This window comes from Capricornis sumatraensis, chromosome 8, assembly GCF_032405125.1.
Source record: "Capricornis sumatraensis isolate serow.1 chromosome 8, serow.2, whole genome shotgun sequence".
In the NCBI taxonomy this organism is placed as follows: Eukaryota; Metazoa; Chordata; class Mammalia; order Artiodactyla; family Bovidae; genus Capricornis; species Capricornis sumatraensis.
In genome coordinates this window covers 37,944,272-37,968,260 of record NC_091076.1, presented here as the reverse complement: position 1 = coordinate 37,968,260, position 23,989 = coordinate 37,944,272, and the positions used below count along the sequence as shown (strand labels likewise).

The window sequence follows — 23,989 nt, the reverse complement described above, 5'->3', positions numbered from 1 at the left end:
AAGTATTTTACTTTGTAGATGGTAACTGTCTTTAGAATAATTTCACAAATTTGTGGTAAAAACTGGCTACAGTATTTTTTTGTAAAGGGAAAATCATGAAAGAGTTGGCACACTTACCTCTGGCATCTGTTCTATCCGACTCACTGAGACCTAAATCATCTTTGGCATCAGTGCTTCCCTCAACACCGTGTCTTATAAAAAACCTAATATCATTTTCATTAATTTCATTCTCATCATCTGTATCATATTTCTGTAGTCCTTCTAATAGCTTTACTGCTGCTAAATGGGCAAACCTGTAGAAAAGAATTAGTAATTAACAGGATCCATTATCTTTTCCAAATTTAAATCACAGTTTGTACTTAATTTAAGGAATTACACTCTACATCATCTCACCAGCTCAACGCACCACTAAAGAAGCAAAATTATATCTGAAGGTCAGTGACAATGCGACACATATCCAGCTATGCAGGAAACTCAAATGGTTAGTGGAAACGAAGGACAAGCAGTCATATTAAAGGCTGATTCCACATTTGGGGGAGAGGCCAATTTATATGGCATGTGGAATCTTAGTTCCCCAACCAGGGATTGAACCCAGGCCCTCAGGAGTGAGAGTGCAGAGTCCTAACCACTGGGCTGCTAGAGAATTCCCAGATTCCGTAATTTTTAGTGGCAAAAATCCAACTGAAAGAGGTGATCTACTATCAAAAGAACATTTGGTGTGGGCCCAGACAGAGCTGCCCAACTGAGCAGAAAGCCCAGAACCACCTTACTTGATCTACCTGTGTTCACTACCTTTTCCTGATGGCCTACTTTAGACTGTAGAATTAGTTCTGGTTCCAGTTTTAGGGAAAACTACAGCTCTAGCCCCCTTAATCTTCATCCTTCCTCAACCCTCAAACACTCAGCATGGCTTTGAAATTTAATGGAAAAATAATGACTTTTCTGTCCACATTTCCTATTTTCTTTGATCTTCTCTACACCTCTATGAAGCTAGTAATATACTCTTGGTTTCCAAGTTGTTGCTGTGACTGTATGTAATCTGCATATTTTTTCCCAAGGTTCTGCTAATTAAAATGTTTAATTGCTTTCTCTTAGGAGATGAAGAATTACTCACTAAACACAAAAACCTAAAATCCCTATTTTTTTCCCCACACACATAACCACATGCACACATATATCCTCACCTTTCACCAGGTACTGCAAATCATTAATGATACAGTAATAAACACAGGAAGTTGTAAGGTTACAAAAATTCGTTATATCTATTATTAGACTGTAACTTAACAGCTAGCACTTACTGAGTACTTGCTTTACAACACATTCAAGGGTACTTCTATAACACCACACTCACACTTAGCATTTTAGTAGATGAATGACAAAAAAATGTGGGCCAGACATTACAATCACTCTTGATACTGATATAGACAAACAGATCCGTGGATAAAATATAGGGTACAGAAATAAGCCCATGTATACATGGACACCTAACTTGGACAAAGACACAAAGGCAATTCAGGAGAAAAGACAGCTTTTTCAACAAATGGTGCTAGAACAAATAGATACCCAAATGCAAAAAAAAAAAAAAGAACTTAGATGCATACCTCATACCATATACAAAAATTAACTCAATATGGATCACAGACATCAACGTAAAACCTAAAACTGCACAATGTCTAAAAGAAAACAAAAGAAGAAATTTCTGTGACTTGGTGTTAAATCAAAGATTTCTTAGATATGATACCAAAAGTGTAACCCAAAAAAGAGCAAACTGATAAAAAAAAAAAAGAATTTTTTTTTTTATTCTTGGGACTTCCCTGGTGGTGAGTGGCTAAGACTCCACACTCCCAGTGCAGGGGCCCAGGTTCCATCCCTGGTCAGAGAACTAGATCCCACATGTTGCAACCAAGAGTCCACATGCCATAACTAAAGATTCTGCATGCCTGCAACTAAAAGATCCCATATGCTGCAACTATTTTTTTAAAGAATCCTACACGCTACAACAAAGGCTGAAGATCCTGCAAGCCACAACTAAGACCCAGCACAGTCAAATAAATTAATAAATATTTTAAAATTATTTTTGCTCTTCATTATTAAGAGGATGATAAAACAAACCACAACTGAGAGAAAATCTTCACAAAACAAAAATCTGAGAAAGAATTAGTATCCAGAATATAGAAAGAGCTCTTAAAACTCAACAATAAAAAAAAAACACTACCCAAGTTTTAATACTGGACAAAAGATCTGAACAGTAACTTTGCCAAAGGAAAACAAACAAATGTCAAATATGAATATGAAAAGATGCGTCAAATCATTTTTCATTAGGAAAAAACAAAAGCCACAATGAGATAGTAGTACACACCTACTGTAATTATAAAAATCAAAACATCTAGCAATATTAAATGCTGGCAAGACAAGGGCTAACAGAAACTCTCATCCATTGCTTGTGAAATGCAAATTGGTGTGGTCACTTTGGAAGGCACTGTGACAGTTCCTTAAAAAGATAAACACTCCCTTAGCATCTGACTTCCCTGGTGGCTCAGACGGTAAAGCATCTTGCTGACAACGCGGGAGACCTGGGTTCGATCCCTGGGTCGGGAAGATACTCTGGAGAAGGCAATGGCAACCCACTCTAGTACTATTGCCTGGAAAATCCCATGGACGGAGGAGCCTGGTAGGCGACAGTCCATGGGGCTGCAAAGAGTCGGACATGACTAAGTGACTTCACTTTCACTTTAGCATCTGACTCAGCAGTCCTACTCCTAAGTATTACCCAAGTGAACTGAATACTTGCGTTCACACAAAAAATCTGTATGTAAATATATATAGCAGCTGTATTCATTATCACAAAAAGTAGATACAAATAAGACGTCCTTCAACAGGTTAGGGGATAATCAAACTCTGGAATACTATGGAATTCCACAGCCAATGGAATACTACACTGCAACAAGAAAGAGATGAACCACTACACATGAATGAACTTCAAAATAATTATGCTCAGTGAAAAAAGCCACACACATAAGAGTATGAGTATATATTGTATGTTTCCATTTATATAAAATTCTAGCAAATGCAAACTCATCACTAGTGAAAGAAAGCAAATTCATGTTTGCTTGGGGAAGCAGCAGTGGAAAGCAGTGGAAAAGAGAGAGATTACAAAGGTGTACAAGATTTTGTGGGGGGTGAAGGATAAGTTCACTATCTTGGTTGTGATTATGATTTCACAGGTATATACATGTATCAGAATTCATCAGTTTGTGCTGTACAAATATGTGTGCTTTACTGATAAATATATTTTTAAAAATAAAGACAAAAGTTAGCCTGAGTTGATGATGCTGCTGCTGCTGCTGCTAAGTTGCTTTAGTTATGTCCGACCCTGTGCAACCCCATAGACGGCAGCCCACCAGGCTCCCCCATCCCTGGGATTCTCCAGGCAAGAACACTGGAGTGGGTTGCCATTTCCTTCTCCAATGCATGAAAGTGAAAAGTCAAAGTGAAGTTGCTCAGTCGTGTCTGGCTCTTAGCGACCCCATGGACTGCAGCCTACCAGACTCCTCTGTCCATGGGATTTTCCAGGCAAGAGTACTGGAGTGGGGTGCCATTGCCTTCTCCAGATAATGATGCTAGTATGTAGTAAAACAAAACCACATTCCAAGGCTTCAAAAAGATCCTACAGTGACAAAAATTTTATGGAACACGGCCTCACTAACAAAAACTGCATGGCAACTTAATGAATAATTAGGCCCTTGCAAACTGTCAAGCCTCATGTGCAGCTTTAGCCCACACTCCTGTTTTAGACTCAAGTTGTTCCGAGCCACATACATTCCTCAAAGACACAAGGCGTTATCTTTCAACTCTTTCTCCTTCAAGTGTCAGCATAAATATTGCTTTCACTAAGGAAAAAATTTTCCCAGACTTCTATATAAATTCTGACACCCTGCAGTTTCCTTCATAACTCTTACCACCATCTGTATTAACATTTTTCCCCCACAACTTTCAAACAGAAATACTCGGGCACTCTTTCTTCTATGTCTTTCACTGCACTTCATATAGGACTCCTTTGGTGGCTCAGACGGTGAAGAATCTGCCCACAATGCAGGAGACCCAGGTTCGATCCCTGGAAGATCCTGTATATAACATGTACTGATAATGTAACTATAATCAATAAAAGTCACATTTGCACATTTATCTCTCCACAAGACCATAAGGTTGTTGACAGCAAGGACTAAGTTTTTTCATCTTAGTAATTCTAATGCTAACCACAGCACTTGGAACATGGTTAAGCGGAATAAAAAACAATCAAATGAACAAACGAATGAACTAAGTATCCTTGAGGACCTCTGAAATGAGCTCAAAGTGAGGAATAATGGGTGTTACATTTAATTCAAATACAAATATTAAACTCTGTTTCAAAATCCATGCACCTCCTTTTGATTATTCCTTTCCATCACACAGCATTTCTCAACAGGTACCAGCATTTGAGTGGGACAATTCTTCATTGTATACCACTGTTCTGAGCACTGTAGAATGTCTGGCATTCTTGGACTGACCTCATGAAACATCAGTGATGGTCTCCGTCATTGTGACAACACGCCTCTGCACACATTTCCAAATTCACCACCCCACAAAGAAAGGGGACGATACTATCTCCCAACTGAAAATTACTGCTTTAGAGAGAAGAGCTGATACGTTGTCAAACATCACTTTAGTCTGAAAATTATCATGCCATCAGCATTTGACTGAGTCCTATAATTTCAGAAATCTTCAGAGATAGAATTCTGAGTATAGCAGAATAAATGCAAAATTTTAAAAACAAAGACAGAAGCAAAATAGATAGAGATACCTCTTAGCCACATCACTGGGTTTCTCCCTCGCTTTGTTGGTAATGTTATTGTCTGCTCCCATTTTAATCAGCCATTGCAAACACTCTATATGGCCTTGCCCAGCAGCTGTAAAAAACAAAACAAAATGCACACACACACAGAAAAGTTATTGCTATCAGTAAACAATTTCCTAAAATTTTGGACAGTACCACTAGAGAATACTTTTGTAAATACTAATCCTTACAATATCAACAAAAGTAGGTAGGCCAGATGTTATCTTCTCTATTTCACTTATTCATTCATTAGACACATATTTAATCAAATGTTTGCTCTGCTCAGCCCTTATGTAGGAACTTTACATACAGATACAAAAAAGCTGAAGCTCACAGAGGATATTTATTTAACATCACACAGCCAGTAAGTAATGGATTTGAAACTATAATCTATACTTTGTGCTAACCCTTATCCAGTGCTCATTGACTGTACTCACAGCTCCTGACCAATCCTGTATCAGGCCAAATGTGAGTATAATCTGTGTGAATGTGAAAGACTGAAAAATCTTTCGTCATCTTGTATAGATAGTTTATGCCTCTGACCTTCACAACTCAGAATTTACAGGCTCCTCGATGATTACCTAAACTGTTCGTTAGCCTTCCTTAAAACACATGTACTCAATATTAATTTTCACCTCCACAACTCAGCTTATATGTTTTCACACCTGGTACCCATCACCCAATTATATGCTCATCTAACTTCTCCCTTCCTCCCCAATCCATCTCAAGAGTCAGGGAAACTGTGGGGCGGTGGGGGGTGGCAAGTTCAATAATCTAAAAAGATTTGAGTTTAGATTCACTAAACAACAGACTGGAGGACAGGACAGAAATTAGAAAGTGGCTGGCATACAGAACTAATAAACGTCTACAGAGTTGATGAATAAATGATGAAGAAAATGAATGAAATCTCAGCTCTGCTCTTACTAGTTGTGCAACCTCAGTCAAGAAACCTGATGGCGGTGGTATAAACTGGAAATTTGGAATTAACAGATAGATTTATACTATATAAAACAAATAAATAACAAGGACCTACTGTATGGCATATCTTGTAATAATCTACAAAGGAAAAAATCTGAAAAAGAATATATACATATATGTAAATATAACTTAATTATTTTGTTATATATCTGAAACATTGTAAATCAACTAAACTTCAATTTTTTTAATGAACATTAAAAAAAAATCTGATCCCGCTGGACCTCAATTTCCTTGCTGTCATATTTATAAGAATAATACACTACTACTTCATAAAACTACAATAAGGATTAAATATGATGACAGTTTTACACCTTGTTTAGTGTTTCCTAACATATTACATCTATATTCCCATGACACTTTTTCTGTAATTTAACCCGAAGAAACTTCTGCTCCTTAACATCTACTCCTAAATTCCTATTGAATGTATTTTGACAGCTAAATACTTTTTGCCACTGATTACATCCTGATTTATACAAATCTCTAGGTGTTCACTGTATAAGCAGGTATATAAGCAGGTAGCTCCTTATCAATACAGTCTAAATCTCATACTATCTTCACGGTGCAGGCATGTGGTTGGTGCTGAATACATACGTGTGTGCTCAGTTGCTCAGCTGTGTCTGACTCTTTGTGACCCTATATGGGACTCCATAAATGTTTATCTTTTAAGTGAATGAATGGATGAAGATGACCACTTTGGAGAACTCTTCCTTGTTGTCTTAACTTTCCAACTGTTTTAACCCTTTAGGTCAATGATGTGTAATTCTGCATATATATTTGAATAATGTGCTGTGTGTTCATTCACTTAGTCATGTCTGACTCTTTGTGATCCCATGGACTATAGCCCACCAGGCTCCTCTGTCCATGGGATTCTCCAGGCAAGAATACTAGAGTGGGTTGCCATTTCCTTCTGCAGGGGATCTTCCCAACCCAGGGATCGAGCTAGCGTCTCCAGCATCTCCTGCAATGGCAGGTGGATTCTTTTACTACTGAGGCACCTGGGAAGCCCTGCTGAATATATACATGCCTCTGTAAAATGAGTCAAAGAAGAGGAATTTTTGGTATGACTCTGATGCTTTAAAAGTCAGTCTACCTCCAATATTGGCAACGGTGAGGAAAGGACACAAAGCCAGACCCAGGGACATGGCAATGCCCCCACTACATCACTGCAGCCAGCTTACAGAGGCCTGCAAGGCTCTCGTCCTCCCCGTCTCCGCTTGACTCATCACCAAAACTCAGTGCTGGCTCTTCAAGAGACTGGGATTTCTCTCAGCAAATCTAAAACCAGCTAACACAGAATACTGCAGGGGACTTCCCTGATGGTCCAGTGGCTAAGGCTCCACACTCCCAATGCAGAGGGCCTAGGGTTCAATCCCTGATGAGGGAACCACCACAACCAAGGATTTCTCATGCTATAACTAAAGATCCCACGCATGGCAACTAAGACCTGGCACAGCCAAAAAAATAAATAAATATATATTTAAAAAAGAGAACACTATGGGATTTCCCAGACCTCAAGATGCCCATCTTTGCTACAATGCTACAGCAATGACACCCCACATAAACATTAGCAATAGAAACCGGTTTTATATATATAGGATATGATATGGAACGTTGCTCCAGGGTACCACATTTTAAAAAATACTCTATGAACATTTTGAATCTCCTCCCCATTCACAAAAGTCATGGTAAAGTGTTTTACACCTAAACATTCAGCAGAGATAGGTGGAATGAAATTCTCCAAGCCTAGGGTAGAACATTTACCGAAGTGAGGACCTTTCTATGTGAGTAGAAACCCCTTTTCATGTTCCTCTTCCTTCTGCTCCACTGACCCTCTCTCTCTGATAAAACACAGTGCTTAAATTCTATACTTGAGACACAATATGACTTACATGAACTTTAATGATTAAGCTAACGACAGAGCCAAGAGAAACACAATCTGCAACTGAGACTCCCAGAAGCAATGTACAAAATAAAGTCCAATTTAAACAAAAGACTATATTAATAAGCCTACTTTTTACACTAAGATCTTTAAAAGAATTATATGCCATTGATTATGAAGAAACTTATGACATATCACAAATGAAATAGAATGGAAATTCACATGCAGTAGGTTAAAGATTTGGTTTTTTATTTTATAAATAAAAGTAAGATTGTCAAGAATAAATCCTACAGTATATATTCCCACCACTGAGTTGACAATTCTGGCAAGAATACACAGAAGAACTGTACAAAAAAGATCTTTACCACTCAGATAATCACGATGGTATGATCACTCACCTAGAGCCAGACATCCTGGAATGTGAAGTCAAGTGGGCCTTAGAAAGCATCACTATGAACAAAACTAGTGGAGGTGATGGCATTCCAGTGGAGCTATTTCAAATCCTGAAAGATGATGCTGTCAAAGTGCTGCACTCAATACGCCAGCAAATTTGGAAAACTCAGCAGTGGCCACAGGACTGGAAAAGGTCAGTTTTCATTCCAATCCCAAAGAAAAGCAGTGCCAAAGAATGCTCAAACTACTGCACAATTGCACTCATCTCACATGCTAGTAAAGTAATGCTCAAAATTCTCCAACCCAGGCTTCAGCAATACGTGAACCGTGAACTTCCTGATGTTCAAGCTGGTTTTAGAAAAGGAACCAGAGATCAAACTGCCAACATCCGCTGGATCATCAAAAAAGCAAGAGAGTTCCAGAAAACGTCTATTTCTGCTTTATTGACTATGCCAAAGCCTTTGACTATGTGGATCACAATAAACTGTGGAAAATTCTGAAAGAGATGGGAATACCAGACCACCTGACCTGCCTCTGGAGAAACCTATATGCAGGTCAGGAAGCAACAGTTAGAACTGGACATGGAACAACAAACTGGTTCCAAATAGAAAAGGAGTACATCAAGGCTGTATATTGTCACCCTGCTTATTTAACTTATATGCAGAGTACATCATGAGAAACGCTGGGCTGGAAGAAGCACAAGCTGGAATCAAGACTGCTTGGAGAAATATCAATAACCTTAGATATGCAGATGACACCACTCTTATGGTAGAAAGTGAAGAAGAACTACAAAGCCTCTTGATGACAGTGAAAGAGGAGAGTGAAAAAGTTGGCTTAAAGCTCAACATTCAGAAAACGAAGATCATGGCATCTGGTCCCATCACTTCATGGGAAAATAGATGGGGAAACAGTGGAAACAGTGTCAGACTTTATTTTTCTGGGCTCCAGAATCACTGCAGATGGTGACTGCAGCCATGAAATTAAAAGACACTTACTCCTTGGAAGAAAAGTTATGACCAATCTAGACAGAATATTCAAAAGCAGAGATATTACTTTGCCAACAAAGGTCCATCTAGTCAAGGCTATGGTTTTTCCAGTGGTCATGTATGGATGTGAGAGTTGGACTGTGAAGAAAGCTGAGCACCGAAGAATTGATGCTTTTGAACTGTGGTGTTGGAGAAGACTCTTGAGAGTCCCTTGGACTGCAAGGAGATCAGCCCTGGGTGTTCTTTGGAAGGAATGATGCTGAAGCTGAAGCTCCAGTACTTTGGCCACCTCATGTGAAGAGTTGACTCACTGGAAAAGACTCTGATGCTGGGAGGGATTGGGGGCAGGAGGAGAAGGGGATGACAGAGGATGAGATGGCTGGATGGCATCACTGACTCAATGGATGTGAGTCTGAGTGAACTCCGGGAGTTGGTGATGGACAGGGAGGCCTGGTGTGCTGCGATTCATGGGGTCGCAAAGAGTCGGACACGACTGAGCGACTGAACTGAACTGATACCATATAAGGCAGACTGATACCTCTCAGCATATCAGGAAAAATTTTACATTTTCATGTGCTTCTAATGAATAATTATTGTAACCGGTAAGTAACTCAACAGAAATTGTCAAAACTGAAGCAGCAATCATAACTTACCTTTATGCATAAGAGTTGATCCATTATTATCACGTTCATTAATATTAATTACTCCATCTTCTATTAATTTCTTAAGCATTTCCAAATCACCCTTAAAGGCAGCCATATGACCTGGAAATGCTAAAGCTATAAGTAAAAAAATTTAGTATTTCAGTAAACACAGGAATTCATTGTTTTTCCCTGCCTTGATCAGTCACACATTTCAGGTTTCAATATTATGAGAATGTTATATTAGAATTAGTTCAGTTGATACAATGAAAAGTAATAAGATTATTATTAATTATGTGCCTTTCCATGCCTTGGGATATCAAAGGACTATACTGTACCAGAACTATTCCTGTCATCTTCCGTGTTTCTCTCAGGCCACCACAAAAGACAAGGAGATGGTCATTTTCAACCCTTTGCATAAAGATATACTTGGTCTTAAGTTCTACATTTGCACAGACCACTCCCTTTGTTTACAAGGAAGTGATGAAAACAAAAGAAACTGGAAGCAGATAGAGTATCTATGTGTGTGTATACACCTACAGGTGTGAATGCACCTGCCCTGGTGCCTAGCACATAGCAAGTACTGAATAAAATGTTTTTAATGATAACCATTACACACACTGGACCCTTCCTGAATGTCAAGCTTGGTAGTAAGCACTTATAAGGACTGCCTCATTTTGCCCTCTTAACAACCCTGCAATAGCTATTCTCAATTTTATATATGGAAAGAAAACAACCTAGAATACTCAGAGTATTTTTAAAAGCACAAAGTTGAAAATACAGTAGCTGATTACCAGTCTTACTATAAAGCTATAGTAATCAAAACTTATCTATCAGACAGAATGCACAAACAAAATATGGGCCATCCATACAACGGAATACTACTAAACAATAAAAAGTAATGAACTACTGAAATACATAATACAAATGAATCTTCAAAGAGTTCCATTAGAAAACCCAAACTAATCTATAGTGACAGAAAACAAATCAGTGGTTGTGTAGGCCAGGGTGAAAGAAGGGATGAGAGGGTATGAAAATATATTTGAGGTAATGAAAGTGCTTTGTATCTTGATTGTGATGGTGGTTTCATGATATATAGTAAAACTCAAACTGCATACTTTAAATATAGTTTATTGTACATAAATCATATTTTAATAAAGTTGCTTTTTTTAAAAAAAAGGACATCATTTGTGAAAAAACAAGTCACACTGTGAAAGAAAATATATCAGATAAAATTAATAAAAGATAGGTATCAGAACTATAAAAAAGAACTCAAGTAATTTAGAAAAGGACAAATAACAATTCTACAGGCAATTCATAGAAAAGTAAACTAGAATAGCCAGTAACTTTATGAAACAATGTTCAAGCTTATTAGTAATCAAAAAAATGCAAATTAAAACACAAGTTAAACCTCTTCATACCCAACTAAGTGGCAAAAATTTTTAAGTCTGACAATACTGAATATTGTTTGCCTAAATTCTCACCAAACATTGCTGATCAGAGTGTAAATTACTACAACCACTTTGATGAAGAATGCAGCATTTATACCTATTTATACTGAAGATGGGCATATTCCACCAAAGAAAACCTAAAATAGAATTTCCCAAGTGTTTACCAAGGCAGAGTTCTCAACTCTCAGTCTTCAGAGTAGACAGGCAGTACACCTCAGAAGTTTCATCCACTGGTACCAGTGTGCCACACAAGTATCATTTTCAGTATAGGCTATGTGTGAAAAAGCTAGTGAGGCACTTCTCTAAAGAATATCTTGTACATGTACACAAGGACACTTTTAAGAGTATTTATCACCACATGGATTTTAACACTGAAAACTGTAAACAGTCTAAATATCAAACTGGAGAATGAAATAATAATGTTTTTATTAAATGCCATACTAGACAAAAGCTTAAAAGAATAAACTAGAATACATCTATCTGTCTAATAACCCTCAAAAAATCATAACATTTGGCAAAGAAGTCAGAGAATACATACTGTTTTATGCCATTTTTATAAAGTTTCAAAAGAAGTTTCAGGGACTTCCCTGGTGGTGAAGAATCCACCTGCCAATTCCGGGGACACGGGTTCATCCCTGGTCCAGGAAGATCTCACATGCTATGGAGCAAGCCCGTGCATCACAACTACTAAGGCTATGCTCTAGAGCCTCTGAACCGCAACTACTGAGCCTGCATGCTGCAGCTACGCAAGCCCGTGCACCTAGAGCCCAGCACCCTGCAACAAAAGAAGCCCTTGCACTGTGGTGAAGAGTGGCCCCAGCTCGTTACAATTAGAAACAGCCTGCGCACAGCAACAAAGATCCAGAGCAGCCAAAAATAAATCAATCTTAAAAAAAAAGTTTCAAAGACTACAATTTATCCACTAAAACCTCCTTCCTTTCATAGCAACAAGAGTTGTAGCAGAGCTGAGGGTTCTCAGCTGGTTACTGAATTCTCCAGGCTTCCCCCACAGCTGAGTGTGGCCATGTGACTGACTAACCTCTTGCCAACAGGATGTTAAAAAAAGTGATGACTGCAAATTAGACTTTGAAAATCCTAGCTTATACTTTGTTCTCTCCCCACCTCCTGCTGGATTAGCAACACCTAGAGAGAGCTGGTTAGGATGACAACAGGTCTCTGATTGACTACACAGAACAAGATTCACTCTCCAACTGAAGCTATCCCATAAAAGAAATAAACTTCTATTAACATTTAAGCTGTTGAATTTTAGAATTTCTCATTAGTTACAAGAGTTTAGTTCCCTACTCTAAAAATTCACAAAATGATACTGCATATGTTTGTGAGTACATATATACTAAATATAAAACCACAGAATGGAATTATAAATCTAAAATAATGGTTACCTCTGAGGATGGAGAAAAAGGGAATGAATGGTATTGAGAAAAACAGGAAACTTCAAGTATATCTAACCTAATATTTTATTCTTAAATCTAGTGGTACAAAGGATGTTCATTATGTTACATTAACCTCTATATATATCTGCTTAAAATATTTCATACAAAGAAGAGAATCTGGATGAACTGTGTGAACAATGATATGCAACATATTTTAATATAACATTTGCCTTATAACTCCTTTCCTTTTCTTCTCTATTCTGCTTTTTAAATGCTAAAACACTTCAGATTTATTACTTACTTTCCTGATCTGTTGGATCATTTCCTTCATACTCAGCCCCCTGGATAAACTGTAAAATGTTCTGCTTGAAGAACCTCTGGGCCAGGTCCAATACATTTTCTCCATTATCATTGAAGGCTTTCAAACCTTGGGAGGCACTGCTCATTCTACTGAGTAGAAATTTGAAACAGTGAAGGTGGCCTTCCATGGCTGCTAAGTGAACTAGAGGTGAGAGGAAAAATAACAATTTAATTTTAGATTGACAATAAAATAACTTGAAAAAAGAAATAACACATTAATTTTAGTTCTCCTAGGGAAATGACTATCTTTACTCTAAATAACGGGGCTTCCCAGGAGGCACAGTGATAAAGAATCCACCTACCACCTTCCCTGGGTTGGGAAGATCCCCCAAAGAAGGGCATGGCAACCCACTCCAGTATTCTTGCCTCAAAAATTTCATAGACAGAGGAGCCTGGTGGGCTACAGTCCATGGGGTTGCAAAGAGTCAGACACCTAAGCATGCACACACACACACTCTTACATAACAGAGATGTACTCTGGATGCAAGGATAACAGACCGTTTTTTCAGCATACATATCCTTAGCTAGCCTCCAAGTCAGGCCACAGCAGTAGGCTAAACGGTTGAATAGTTACACTAGTTATACTAGAAAAGCTAAATGAGGGTCACCAAAGCGCAGATCTCAAAAAATTCTCATGGAAAGTGAAATCGAAATTGTGCAGCTTATATGAAAAAAAACACTTTGTATATAATATCAGCCGTGTCCAACTCTGCGACCCCATGGACTGCAGCACACCAGGCCTCCCTGTCCATCACCAGCTCCCGTAGTTTACTCAAACTCATGTCCATTTGAGTCAGTGATGCCATCCAACCATCTCATCCTCTGTCATCCCCTTCTCCTGCTACCAGGGAAGCCCTCTATGTAATATAGGTGATAGGTGAGTTATCTCAATATTTTGGGGAAAAGTGGAAGAAATAAACCAAAATAGTCATTATGCAAACAGGGGTGATGTTATTTTTATCACTATGCATTTTGTCACTTTTCTATAAACATTATTTTTATTATAAACAAGAAAACTGGATGAAAACTGTAGTCTATTCTCCCCCATTCCTTCTCTTAAATTCTTGAAAATAATAGGAAAGACATTTCTTAAAGCCATAATGACAAGAAAAACAGACAAGAATACCATGAACAGACAAGAAATGCTAAGGGGGCAGGGGGTGCTTCCCTGCTGGCCCAGTGGTTAAGAACCTGCCTTGCAATGCAGGGGACATCAGTTTTGATCCCTGGTCTAGGAAGATCCCACATGCCTCCAGGCAACTAAGCCCACCCACCCTACAGCCCCTGCTCTACCACAGTAAGAAGCCAACGCACTGCAATGAAGAATCAGCGCCACGAAAATAAACTAAAACTAAATAAACTTTGAAAAATGTTTTTAGGTTAGGGAATCCCTGAAAGAAAATATAATGAATTAGACTGGAGAGCCATACCCCCAAAATCTGCAAAAAATAAGGAGTGGTTCTGGAGTACTACAAGCTTAGAGGCAATAATTACAAAGAACAGGAGAGGCTTTACACCTCTTGAGAAGTGACCATTGGGAAACAGTCCAATTCATGTGTAAATCTTGGCTCTGGACAAATAGGGCAGTGCCCAAGTGACCAGCAAAACTCAGGAGAATCCATTAAGTAACAATATCCGAAAGACACTTCGCTGGCACGTGCCACTACAAAATTTCTCAGCTGAACCTCCCATTAGAAAACTCCCCCTGAAAGTTCAGATTCCTCTAACTACTTACTCACTATATACACTGAAATGTACTATGGGAATTTCTAACTTTACAGGTCAAAAACTGAACTCCTTACCCTTTTTTACATACATACACAACTCTCCCCATCTCAGTTACTAGAAATGCTCTCCTTTCTGTGAAGGTCAGGCCAAAACCCTGAGTCCTCTTTCTGGCACTCCCCACATCTAATCAATCAGCAAATCTTATTGGCTCTATTTTTAAAAGATACACAAACACCAATCATTTCTCACGATCTTTGCTGCCTCCACTATCTTTGCTGCCTCTACTCTGGCTAAGAAATTGTAGCCTAAATTACAGCATCAAGCTCCTAAATGCTCATGCCAATGAGCATCCTCATTACAATCTAGTATTATGAACAAAATAGCCAAAAATGATGTTCTTAAACAGATCACCTGTATGTAAAAATCCTTCAATGGCTCCTGTCACCTCTCAACCTCATCATCTGTTACTAACCTCCTCACTTCTGTTTGAACTACATTGACTTGGTGTTACTACTTACTGTTACACAAATACACCCAGGCATGACGCTACCTCAAGAGCTTTACACTTGCTGAAGTTCTTCCTAAAATGTTTCTCCTCCAGGATATCAAGACCTGTTCTCTCAACTCCAAGTCTTCACTCAACTGTCAACTCTTCATGAAGGCTTCTCTCACCACCCTATTTTAACTTCATCCCCACACACTCTACTTCCCTTTGCAATTTAACCTAAACACATATCTTTATTTAATATATGTTTTGTTCATTCAGTTCAGTTCAGTCACTCAGTCGTGTCTGACTCTTTGGGACCCCATGAACCACAGCATGCCAGGCCTCCCTGTCCATCACCAACTCCCGGAGTCCAACCAAACCCATGTCCATTGAGTCGGTGATGCCATCCAACTATCTTATCCTCTGTCGTCCCCTTCTCCTCCTGCCCTCAATCTTTCCCAGCATCAGGGTCTTTTCAAATGAGTCAGCTCTTTGCATCAAGTGGCCAAAGTACTGGAGTTTCAGCTTTAGCATCATTCCTTCCAATGAACACCCAGGACTGATCTCCTTTAGGATGGACTGGTTGGATCTCCTTGCAGTCCAAGGGACTCTCAAGAGTCTTTTCCAACACCACAGTTCAAAAGCATCAATTCTTTGGCGCTCAGCCTTCCAACTCTCACATCCATACATGACTACTGGAAAAACCATAGCCTTGACTAGACGGACCTTTGTTGGCAAAGTTATGTCTCTGCTTTTGAATATGCTATCTAGGTTGGTCATAACTTTCCTTCCAAGGAGTAAGTGTCTTTTCATTTCATGGCTGCAATCACCATCTGCAGTGATTTTGGAGCCCCAAAAAATAAAGTCTGACCCTGTTTCCACTGTTTCCCCATCTATTTGCCATGAAGTGATGGGACTGGATGCCATGATCTTCGTTTTCTGAATGCTGAGCTTTAAGCCAACTTTTTCACTCTCCCGTTTCACTGTCATCAAGAGGCTTTTTAGTTCTTCTTCACTTTCTGCCATAAGGGTAGTGTCATCAGCATACCTGAGGTTATTGATATTTCTCCCAGCAATCTTGATTCCAGCTTGTGCTTCTTCCAGCCCAGCATTTCTCATGATGTACTCTGCATAGAAGTTAAATAAGCAGGGTGACAGCCTTGACGTACTCCTTTTCCTATTTGGAACCAGTCTGTTGTTCCATGTCCAGTTCTAACTGTTGCTTCCTGACCTGAATACAGGTTTCTCAAGGGGCAGGTCAGGTGGTCTGGTATTCCCATCTCTTTCAGAATTTTCCACAGTTTATTGTGATCCACACAGTCAAAGGCTTTGGCAAAGTCAATAAACCAGAAATAGATGTTTTTCTGAACTCTCTTGCTTTTTCCATGATCCAGCAGACGTTGGCAATTTCATCTCTGGTTCCTCTGCCTTTTCTAAAACCACCTTGAACATCTGAAAGTTCACGGTTCACGTATTGCTGAAGCCTGGCTTGGAGAATTTTAAGCATCACTTTACTAGCATGTGAGATGAGTGCAATTGTGCAGTAGTTTGAGCATTCTTCGGAGAAGGTAATGGCAACCCACTTCAGTACTCTTGCCTGGAAAATCCCATGGACGGAGGAGCCTGGTAGGCTGCACTCCATGGGGTTGCTAAGAGTCGGACACGACTGAGTGACTTCACTTTCACTTTTCACTTTCATGCATTGGAGAAGGCAATGGCAACCCACTCCAGTGCTCTTGCCTGGAGAATCCTAGGGATGGCAGAGCCTGGTGGGCTGCCGTCTATGGCTCGCACAGAGTCGGACACGACAGAAGCGACTTAGTTTAGCAGTTGAACATTCTTTGGCATTGCCTTTCTTTATTCATTTTTATTATTATTATTAGGGTCTATCTCCCCCCTTACCACCACACAAAGGCAGAGACTTTTGTCTGTTTTATTTGCAGTGATATCCCTAGCACCTAGGGACTGACACACAGATGCTTTAAAAATAAATTTTGAATTAATAATTTTTAAGACAGAGATCTGAATATAAGCAGTATAGTCCTGAGGCCACATTCTTAACCTCTATGTTATACTATTAAAAATATACTATAAATGGCTATAAAATAACTATAGATCTTTTAGAATGTATAGTTTTAAAGAAATAAAAGTTGAATGTTTTTTCAATGAGCAGACAACAACAGACAAACAAAGTGATCAGGCAAATTCAATAAAGTACTAAATAAAAATGAAACCGGCCTTAGGGCCGCGCCCGGCGGGGCATGGCGTCCGAGCGTGGCGGGCGTCGGCGGGTGGTCTGTGAGGGGTCCCGGGTCGGGGCCGGGGGGGTCGGCCGCGCGACGGGGCCGAGGGCCGGGGCAGGTGGGGCCGCTTGCTGCCTCTCGTTGGCCGCGGCGGCGGCAGCGGCAGGCGCCAGCGAGGCTAGGAGGGCGCGGCCGCGTAGCTCGGCAGCTGGGACGCTCGGCCGGGCCCCGGCCCGCGCCCAACCGGCGCGATGCTCTTCTCGCTCCGGGAGCTGGTGCAGTGGCTGGGCTTCGCCACCTTCGAGATCTTCGTGCACCTGCTGGCCCTGTTGGTGTTCTCTGTGCTGCTAGCCCTGCGTGTGGACGGCCTGGCTCCTGGCCTCTCCTGGTGGAACGTCTTTGTGCCCTTCTTCGCTGCTGACGGGCTCAGCACCTACTTCACCACCATCGTCTCCGTGCGACTCTTCCAGGATGGAGAGAAGCGGCTGGCCGTGCTCCGCCTTTTCTGGGTCCTCACAGTACTCAGCCTCAAGTTCGTCTTCGAGATGCTGTTGTGCCAGAAGTTGGTGGAGCAAATGCGAGAGCTTTGGTTCGGCCTGATCACGTCTCCGGCCTTCATTCTCCTGCAGCTGCTCATGATCCGCGCCTGCCGGGTCAACTAGCCTGGCAGAAGATAGGCTGGAGTGCTGGGGCCCACACGGAGTCCCCGTGTCTGCCGCACCAGAGAAATCTTGAGTCTGAGGGCCAGCTTGTGCCCTGCTGCGTGCCTGGTTTTCGATCAGTCGTGTCTGAAATTGTTCCCTCAGCTGGGCTAAAAAGAGAAGCCTTGATTCTTAAAGTGTATTTTCTCTTACTTCATGCTTTGAATAGCTAATCTTGAACTGAGATCCCGAGAAGGATCCTGAGAAGGCCAGACAATCCTGAACTCCTGACAGAAACAGCATATAAGTAAAATATCCTCATGGGCTGTTGAGTATTTTCATGGATCCTGGCAAAGTACGCCGTGTGCAAAGGCTGCAGAGCTGGACTCGGGATATGCCCTGGCGAGCAGTGCTGACCTGAGCGCTTGCTGTCCCCATCTCCCCAGACAAGACTTTCTTAGATGCTTGAGCTCTAAGAAGTGTAAACCGGCTTGTGTCTTCTCCCCAGTGGCACTGCGGAGGATAGCTTTTTCTTCATTCCAACCCAGGCAGACAGGAGGATGTTAAATAAGCGTGACCCGGACCCTATCCAGAGATCTGTCGCCTGAGAAAAGAACTTGCTTTCAAGGCACTGCTTGGCTTCCTATCCCAGCTTTTCCACCACCTTGTGGCCGGCAGTGTTAGTGCACCTGAGACGTTTAGGCCACTCTGAGGGACCAGAGAGGAACAGGTGTTCTGATGCGAATGGGCATTGAGACCTACACATGGGAAGTTTGCAGTTGGTCTCAGCCCACGCTTGTCACCCTGAGGGCTTTGGTTTGATGCCAGTTAGGTGCCAAATGAAAACATTTGCTGAGATGAAAATAAAGTAAGAGAGTGTTTTGCTGAAACAAACAAACAAAAAAAAATGAAACCGCCCCTTACCTTGCATTACAGAAAGGTCGGTGATAGGTGGGCTGGGGATTTAAATGTAAAATGAAATAATAAAACTCCTAGAAGATAACATAAGAGTGTCCTTGGGAATTCCCTGATGATCCAGTGGTTAGGACTCTATGTTTTCACTGCAGAGTCCAGATTTAATCCTTCATCAGGGAACTAAGATACCTCAAGCCACACGGTGTGGCCAAGGGAGGAAAACTTATACACACACACGCACACGTACACACAGAAAAGAGTGTCTTCAAGACCACATAGTAGGAAAAGACTTTTTAATAAGATTCAGAAAACACTAACCATAAAGGAAGAGCTTATTAAACATTAAAATTAAAACTTCTATTCATCAAAAGATATCTTATAAGAATGAAAAGGCAAGACATAGAAAAGATAGTTAAATGGGAAAGATAGTTGCAACACCTGTGACAAAGAGCTTGTATCTATCATATATAAAGACCCCTACAATTCAATTAGGAAAAGGATGGACAGTTTAATAAAATTTTTTTAAAAAATGCAGAAGTTTCACACTGGTATTTCACAGAAGAAAATAACTAAATAGCCATTAAACATATGAAAAGATGTTCTACATCCCTAGTCATCAGGGAAAATACAAATTAAAACCACAAAGAGATATTACTATATACTCAAAAGAATGACTAAAACCAAATAAATAAATACATTTTTTTTAATGTTCACGTCAAATATATTTTACTACTTCAGTTTTGTTAGGAACTATTAGAATGATGACAGTTTAAACGTCTTAAACATGATTCAAACATTTGACAAGTTTATATTAATGAAAAGTCACAATGTCTGCTTTTGCAAATACCTGGAAGGTTTCCGTTGTAGTCCACGTCTTCTACACTACATCCCCATTTCACGAGAAGCTGCAAGCAGCCAAGCCGCCCATGAAAAGCTGCATAATGCACAGGTTTCCACTCTCTCTTATCAGTCACACTGGGATCCTACGGATAACATTCACAAGGATTCAGTTTCTTTCCATTTTGCAGCAGAAACACTAAGTCTAGCAGCTTAATTCTACAAATGAGAACCAGAAGCTGTTATTAAAACTGTAAGGCAAACACTAAATATAACAAATATTTATTGCAACCACTGATTTGAACATATGAGCTAAAATAAAATACTAATGATATTTTTTAAAAGATTATAGAGATTTTTTAAAAAGATTATAACTTGCCACATAGAAACTGTTTCTAAAAAGGTACTTAACTAGTCATTTTACAGGTCACAAGTTCCTGACCAACAAAATGAAAGATGGATTCAAATGATCAAATCATTTCTTGGGAACATAATCCAAGAGTTAATGAAAAATATTTAATTCTTATAAGTAGTTATTTTTTATAACCACTGGGTAATTTTAAAAATAAATATTACAATAAATGAAGTTTTTGGAGATATAAATCACTTTTTAAATTAGTTCATGAACTAAGAGTTACAAAAGAAACGGGTAAACACATACCAATTCAGAAAGGTTACAATTGCTGGTTAAGATGTGTTTGGAAGCCTTAGAATCTTCCCTGGTAAACTTTGAACTCATATGAAGGACCTATGGCCTCTGAAATATTTTGTACCACTAGGCTGTTTTTTTCGTTGCTGAAGATTTAATTAAATTATTCCTCCCATGTTTAAAGATGGGAAAGTTAAAGAGAGAGATCAAATTATGTCCAGAGTCTTATGAAGGATATAAAAAGTCAGAAAGAGATAACCAGACTACCAAATGTTAGTCCATCTATATGATTATACATTCTCACATATTAACAGAAACACCTCACCACGCCACTTCGGAGCATTATTTGTAAAGTGAAAGAATGTCCGTGTGTTGCAGCAAGGTGTAAAGGAGTGCATCCACGATCATCTTGAGCTGCCAGGTTGGCTCCATTGATTATAAGAGCCTGAAGGCAGAGAAATAAGAAGGAATGTATGTGAACACAGACGCTAAATCGTGCAGATGCAGATTTAAAGGCAAGCAATTTATTAATCTATAGCTAAGCTATTACATAACTTTTTTTCATGTGTGCTACACACAAAGTCTAAGGAATTCTTAGAAAGTCCTAAGAAAAAGCTTGAAATCCTTTTTAACATTACCTAAGAGACAGTGTTCTTGCCTGGAGAATCCCAGGGACGGCGGAGCCTGGTGGGCTGCCGTGTATGGGGTCGCACAGAGTCGGACACGAGTGAAGCAACTTAGCAGCAGCAGCAGGAAACACTCATAACCGATTTCACATTTTGATTTGAATATGTACATATAACTCATAAAACAAACTTTTCATGAGCACAGATTAAGAACCACTAACTTAAATAATTTAATGCTAAGCTAATAAAACTGAAATTTAAACTTTCTCTATTCCAAAAGCAGAATCTTTTATTAACTTTTAATAGATTTTTAATCTATTATTTAGATTTAATCTATTATTTTAATTAACTTTTAACAGGTTTTTAGTATAATAAAAGGACTTCACTATTAAAGTGACCAGTTCTAAGCTCCAAATCAAACTTCTAACTGCATCTGAGGAGATTCCATATGAATTTACACTTGGCCCAGCTTCTATATATGGGTTATAGAATATACACAACATGTCCCTCTATATAATATACAGAGTAATTAGTTTAAAAATTATTAGCTAATATTTTTCAATTTTATCTCCCTCAGACCTTTTTCTTTTCTAACCAGTATCTCGGCTAAAGTTTACTTAGTCATAATTCCTACCAAGAGTTTCAGGAAGAATAGTTTCCGTGATTTTGGCTGACTCTCGTTAACAAACTAGTCAATAATCATCACAAAACACATACCAAGGGCTTACTACATCACTACAAAGAATACGAAGATGTACTAACTTAGGGAATTAGGATATATGTAGAGACAAAGATCAACTATAAAAGCAGTCCTTGGTAAGTAACAAATCCACAGCACAGTACCCAAAAGCATCACAAAAGCTCTAAGAATGAACAGATCACTTTGAGGAAGAAAAGGACAAACAAGGCAGAGAGAATGGCTTAAACTAGGGCTTAGAGGAAGGCAAGCATCAAGTAAACCTTCATTTGACCCTGATACTCCCTTAAGTCACTACTGTATTTGTACCTTCCTTTCATTGCCTACTTTTCAAATTAAATACCTCAATGCCTGAATGTAAAGTCCACCTACAAACTGCATGCTATCTCTGTCATTCCAGCAATATAGCCAACCTCCCACTACAGAGTTCTCAAACTCAGCGGCATTTCCTTAAGTGTTGTTCCTCTTAGTTTTATTCTGTAACTGATACACTACCTGACTTCTTCAGCTTCTTCCTTCACTTTCAGTCAATGCATCCTGGCTCTCTGTCTCTCTCTCTCCTCTGAATTCTTTACTCATTTCACTACTTGCTTCTATCCCTACTAGAAACATGTTTCAAAACTCAATTCTCAATTCTCCAGACACTCTTCTCTAGCTTTATTTCTCCTGAAATCTTGCTCTCCAGCGCCCTTTTCAACTGCCTGGACCATCTGTACCTGAATGACCAACAGGCACCTTAAACTCAACATGGGCCAAATTGAACTCAACATCCTTCCTCCCAAATCTCCCCTGCCTTTCAGATAGTGCCATATCTATAGTGCCATAATTATCCATCATTCTGACTCAAAACCTTACAGTCTCACTATACTTTGTCAGTGCTTGCTTTGTAAGATGTTTTAAATCATTTTATTTGTTTCTCGTTGCAACCAACTAATCTTATTCTCTATGGTTAGTGATTATACCCAAAGTCTCTGATTTTCTTACTTCCAAACTCTATTCATTTCTAGATAATCCTGGATGCATCTTGCTAAAATAACTTCCTAAAATACTGTTTTCATTACCACATTTCCCTGTTAATATCCATGTGCATGTGTGTATATGTCCATATATATGCACACATATATACACGCATATAAAAGTCTCTTTCCTATACAAATGAATCTTTATTCTATTACTAAGACATTTTACAAATCTGGCTTATCTAAACTTAGTTCAGAACAGTTCAAATAACAAACCATCTACACTCAGTCAAACTCATACAACAGTATATTCCTTGAACACACCACACTTTTCCAATTCAAAGATTTCACACAGAATTATAGCATAGATATTGATAGGACAAAGTCTGAATTCAAACTTTGGCTTTTTCACTAACATAGGCAACATACTTAACTCTGAATCTGTTTCCTAATCTACATGAAAGGAAACTCAAAACACCATTGTATTAAATTAAGTGATGCATGGGAAACTGTGATTGACAAAAAGTGTTCGATGAATTTAATCACTATTTTTCTTTTCACATTCCCTACCTATAATGCTTCTTCACAACTTATCTTCTTAAAATCAACCCAATCTTTTAGGATTAGTTTCATTTGGAAGTTTCATTCCCTCCATTTATGATTCCTCTATCTCAAGTTCTACAGTTCTTCTCATCTATACTTTCATGAGAATCTTACTCGAAGGCTATGATGTGCACTGTTTTGTAACTCACTGAGTAAAGGTCCTGTCACTGCAAATAGAATCTCAGGCTTCTTACAGTTAGGGACTGTTTGCTTATAAGATTTTGTATTCCTCCAAATTTCAATCCATTTCACTACATTTATTCAATCTACTTACTCCAATAAACTAGATCCTGACACATATTAATGTGTAACTCTAGCTGAGGAAATACATTAAATGAGGAATTTTAGGCATGATAATCTGGACATGACTGTAACAGCCCTTAAAACAACCCAAACAGATAGCCAACTACTTTAGAGATAAAATAATTTTGGATCTTACACAATCTGTTTGAGTGATTTGTTTTGTTGTTGTTTAATTGCTCAGTCCTGTCAGACTCTTTTACCCCATGAACTATAGTCTGCCAGGCTTCTCTGTCCATGGAATTTCCCAGGTAAGAACACTGGAGTGGGCTGCTATTTCCTTCTCCAGAAGATTGTCTTAACCCAGGGATTGAACCTGCATATCCTACATTAACCGGTAGATTCTTTA

At 39.3% G+C, this 23,989-nt stretch overlaps 2 protein-coding genes across 2 annotated transcripts in view; one reads left to right on the top strand and one right to left on the bottom strand.

The window, feature by feature from the left end:
• ANKRD42 (ankyrin repeat domain 42) overlaps positions 1-23,989 on the bottom strand; it is a 57,425-nt gene that overhangs the window by 18,099 nt on the left and 15,337 nt on the right. Inside the window, exons 4-9 of the mRNA XM_068978134.1 lie at positions 20,781-20,900; positions 19,817-19,952; positions 12,897-13,097; positions 9,763-9,888; positions 4,841-4,946; positions 118-293 (exon numbers count right to left, since the gene is read on the bottom strand). Of these exons, the coding sequence (XP_068834235.1) occupies positions 118-293; positions 4,841-4,946; positions 9,763-9,888; positions 12,897-13,097; positions 19,817-19,952; positions 20,781-20,900 (865 nt within the window). The remainder of the gene's footprint in view (positions 1-117; positions 294-4,840; positions 4,947-9,762; positions 9,889-12,896; positions 13,098-19,816; positions 19,953-20,780; positions 20,901-23,989) is intronic.
• LOC138084719 (transmembrane protein 203-like) lies at positions 17,665-18,075 on the top strand. Its single transcript, XM_068979091.1, has one exon. It carries the CDS (start codon positions 17,665-17,667, stop codon positions 18,073-18,075), a length of 411 nt encoding a protein of 136 aa, XP_068835192.1.

Bases quoted from the DNA above. Each gene is read 5' to 3' on its own strand.
- LOC138084719 (XM_068979091.1), top strand. From the start codon at position 17,665: ATGCTCTTCTCGCTCCGGGAGCTGGTGCAGTGGCTGGGCTTCGCCACC.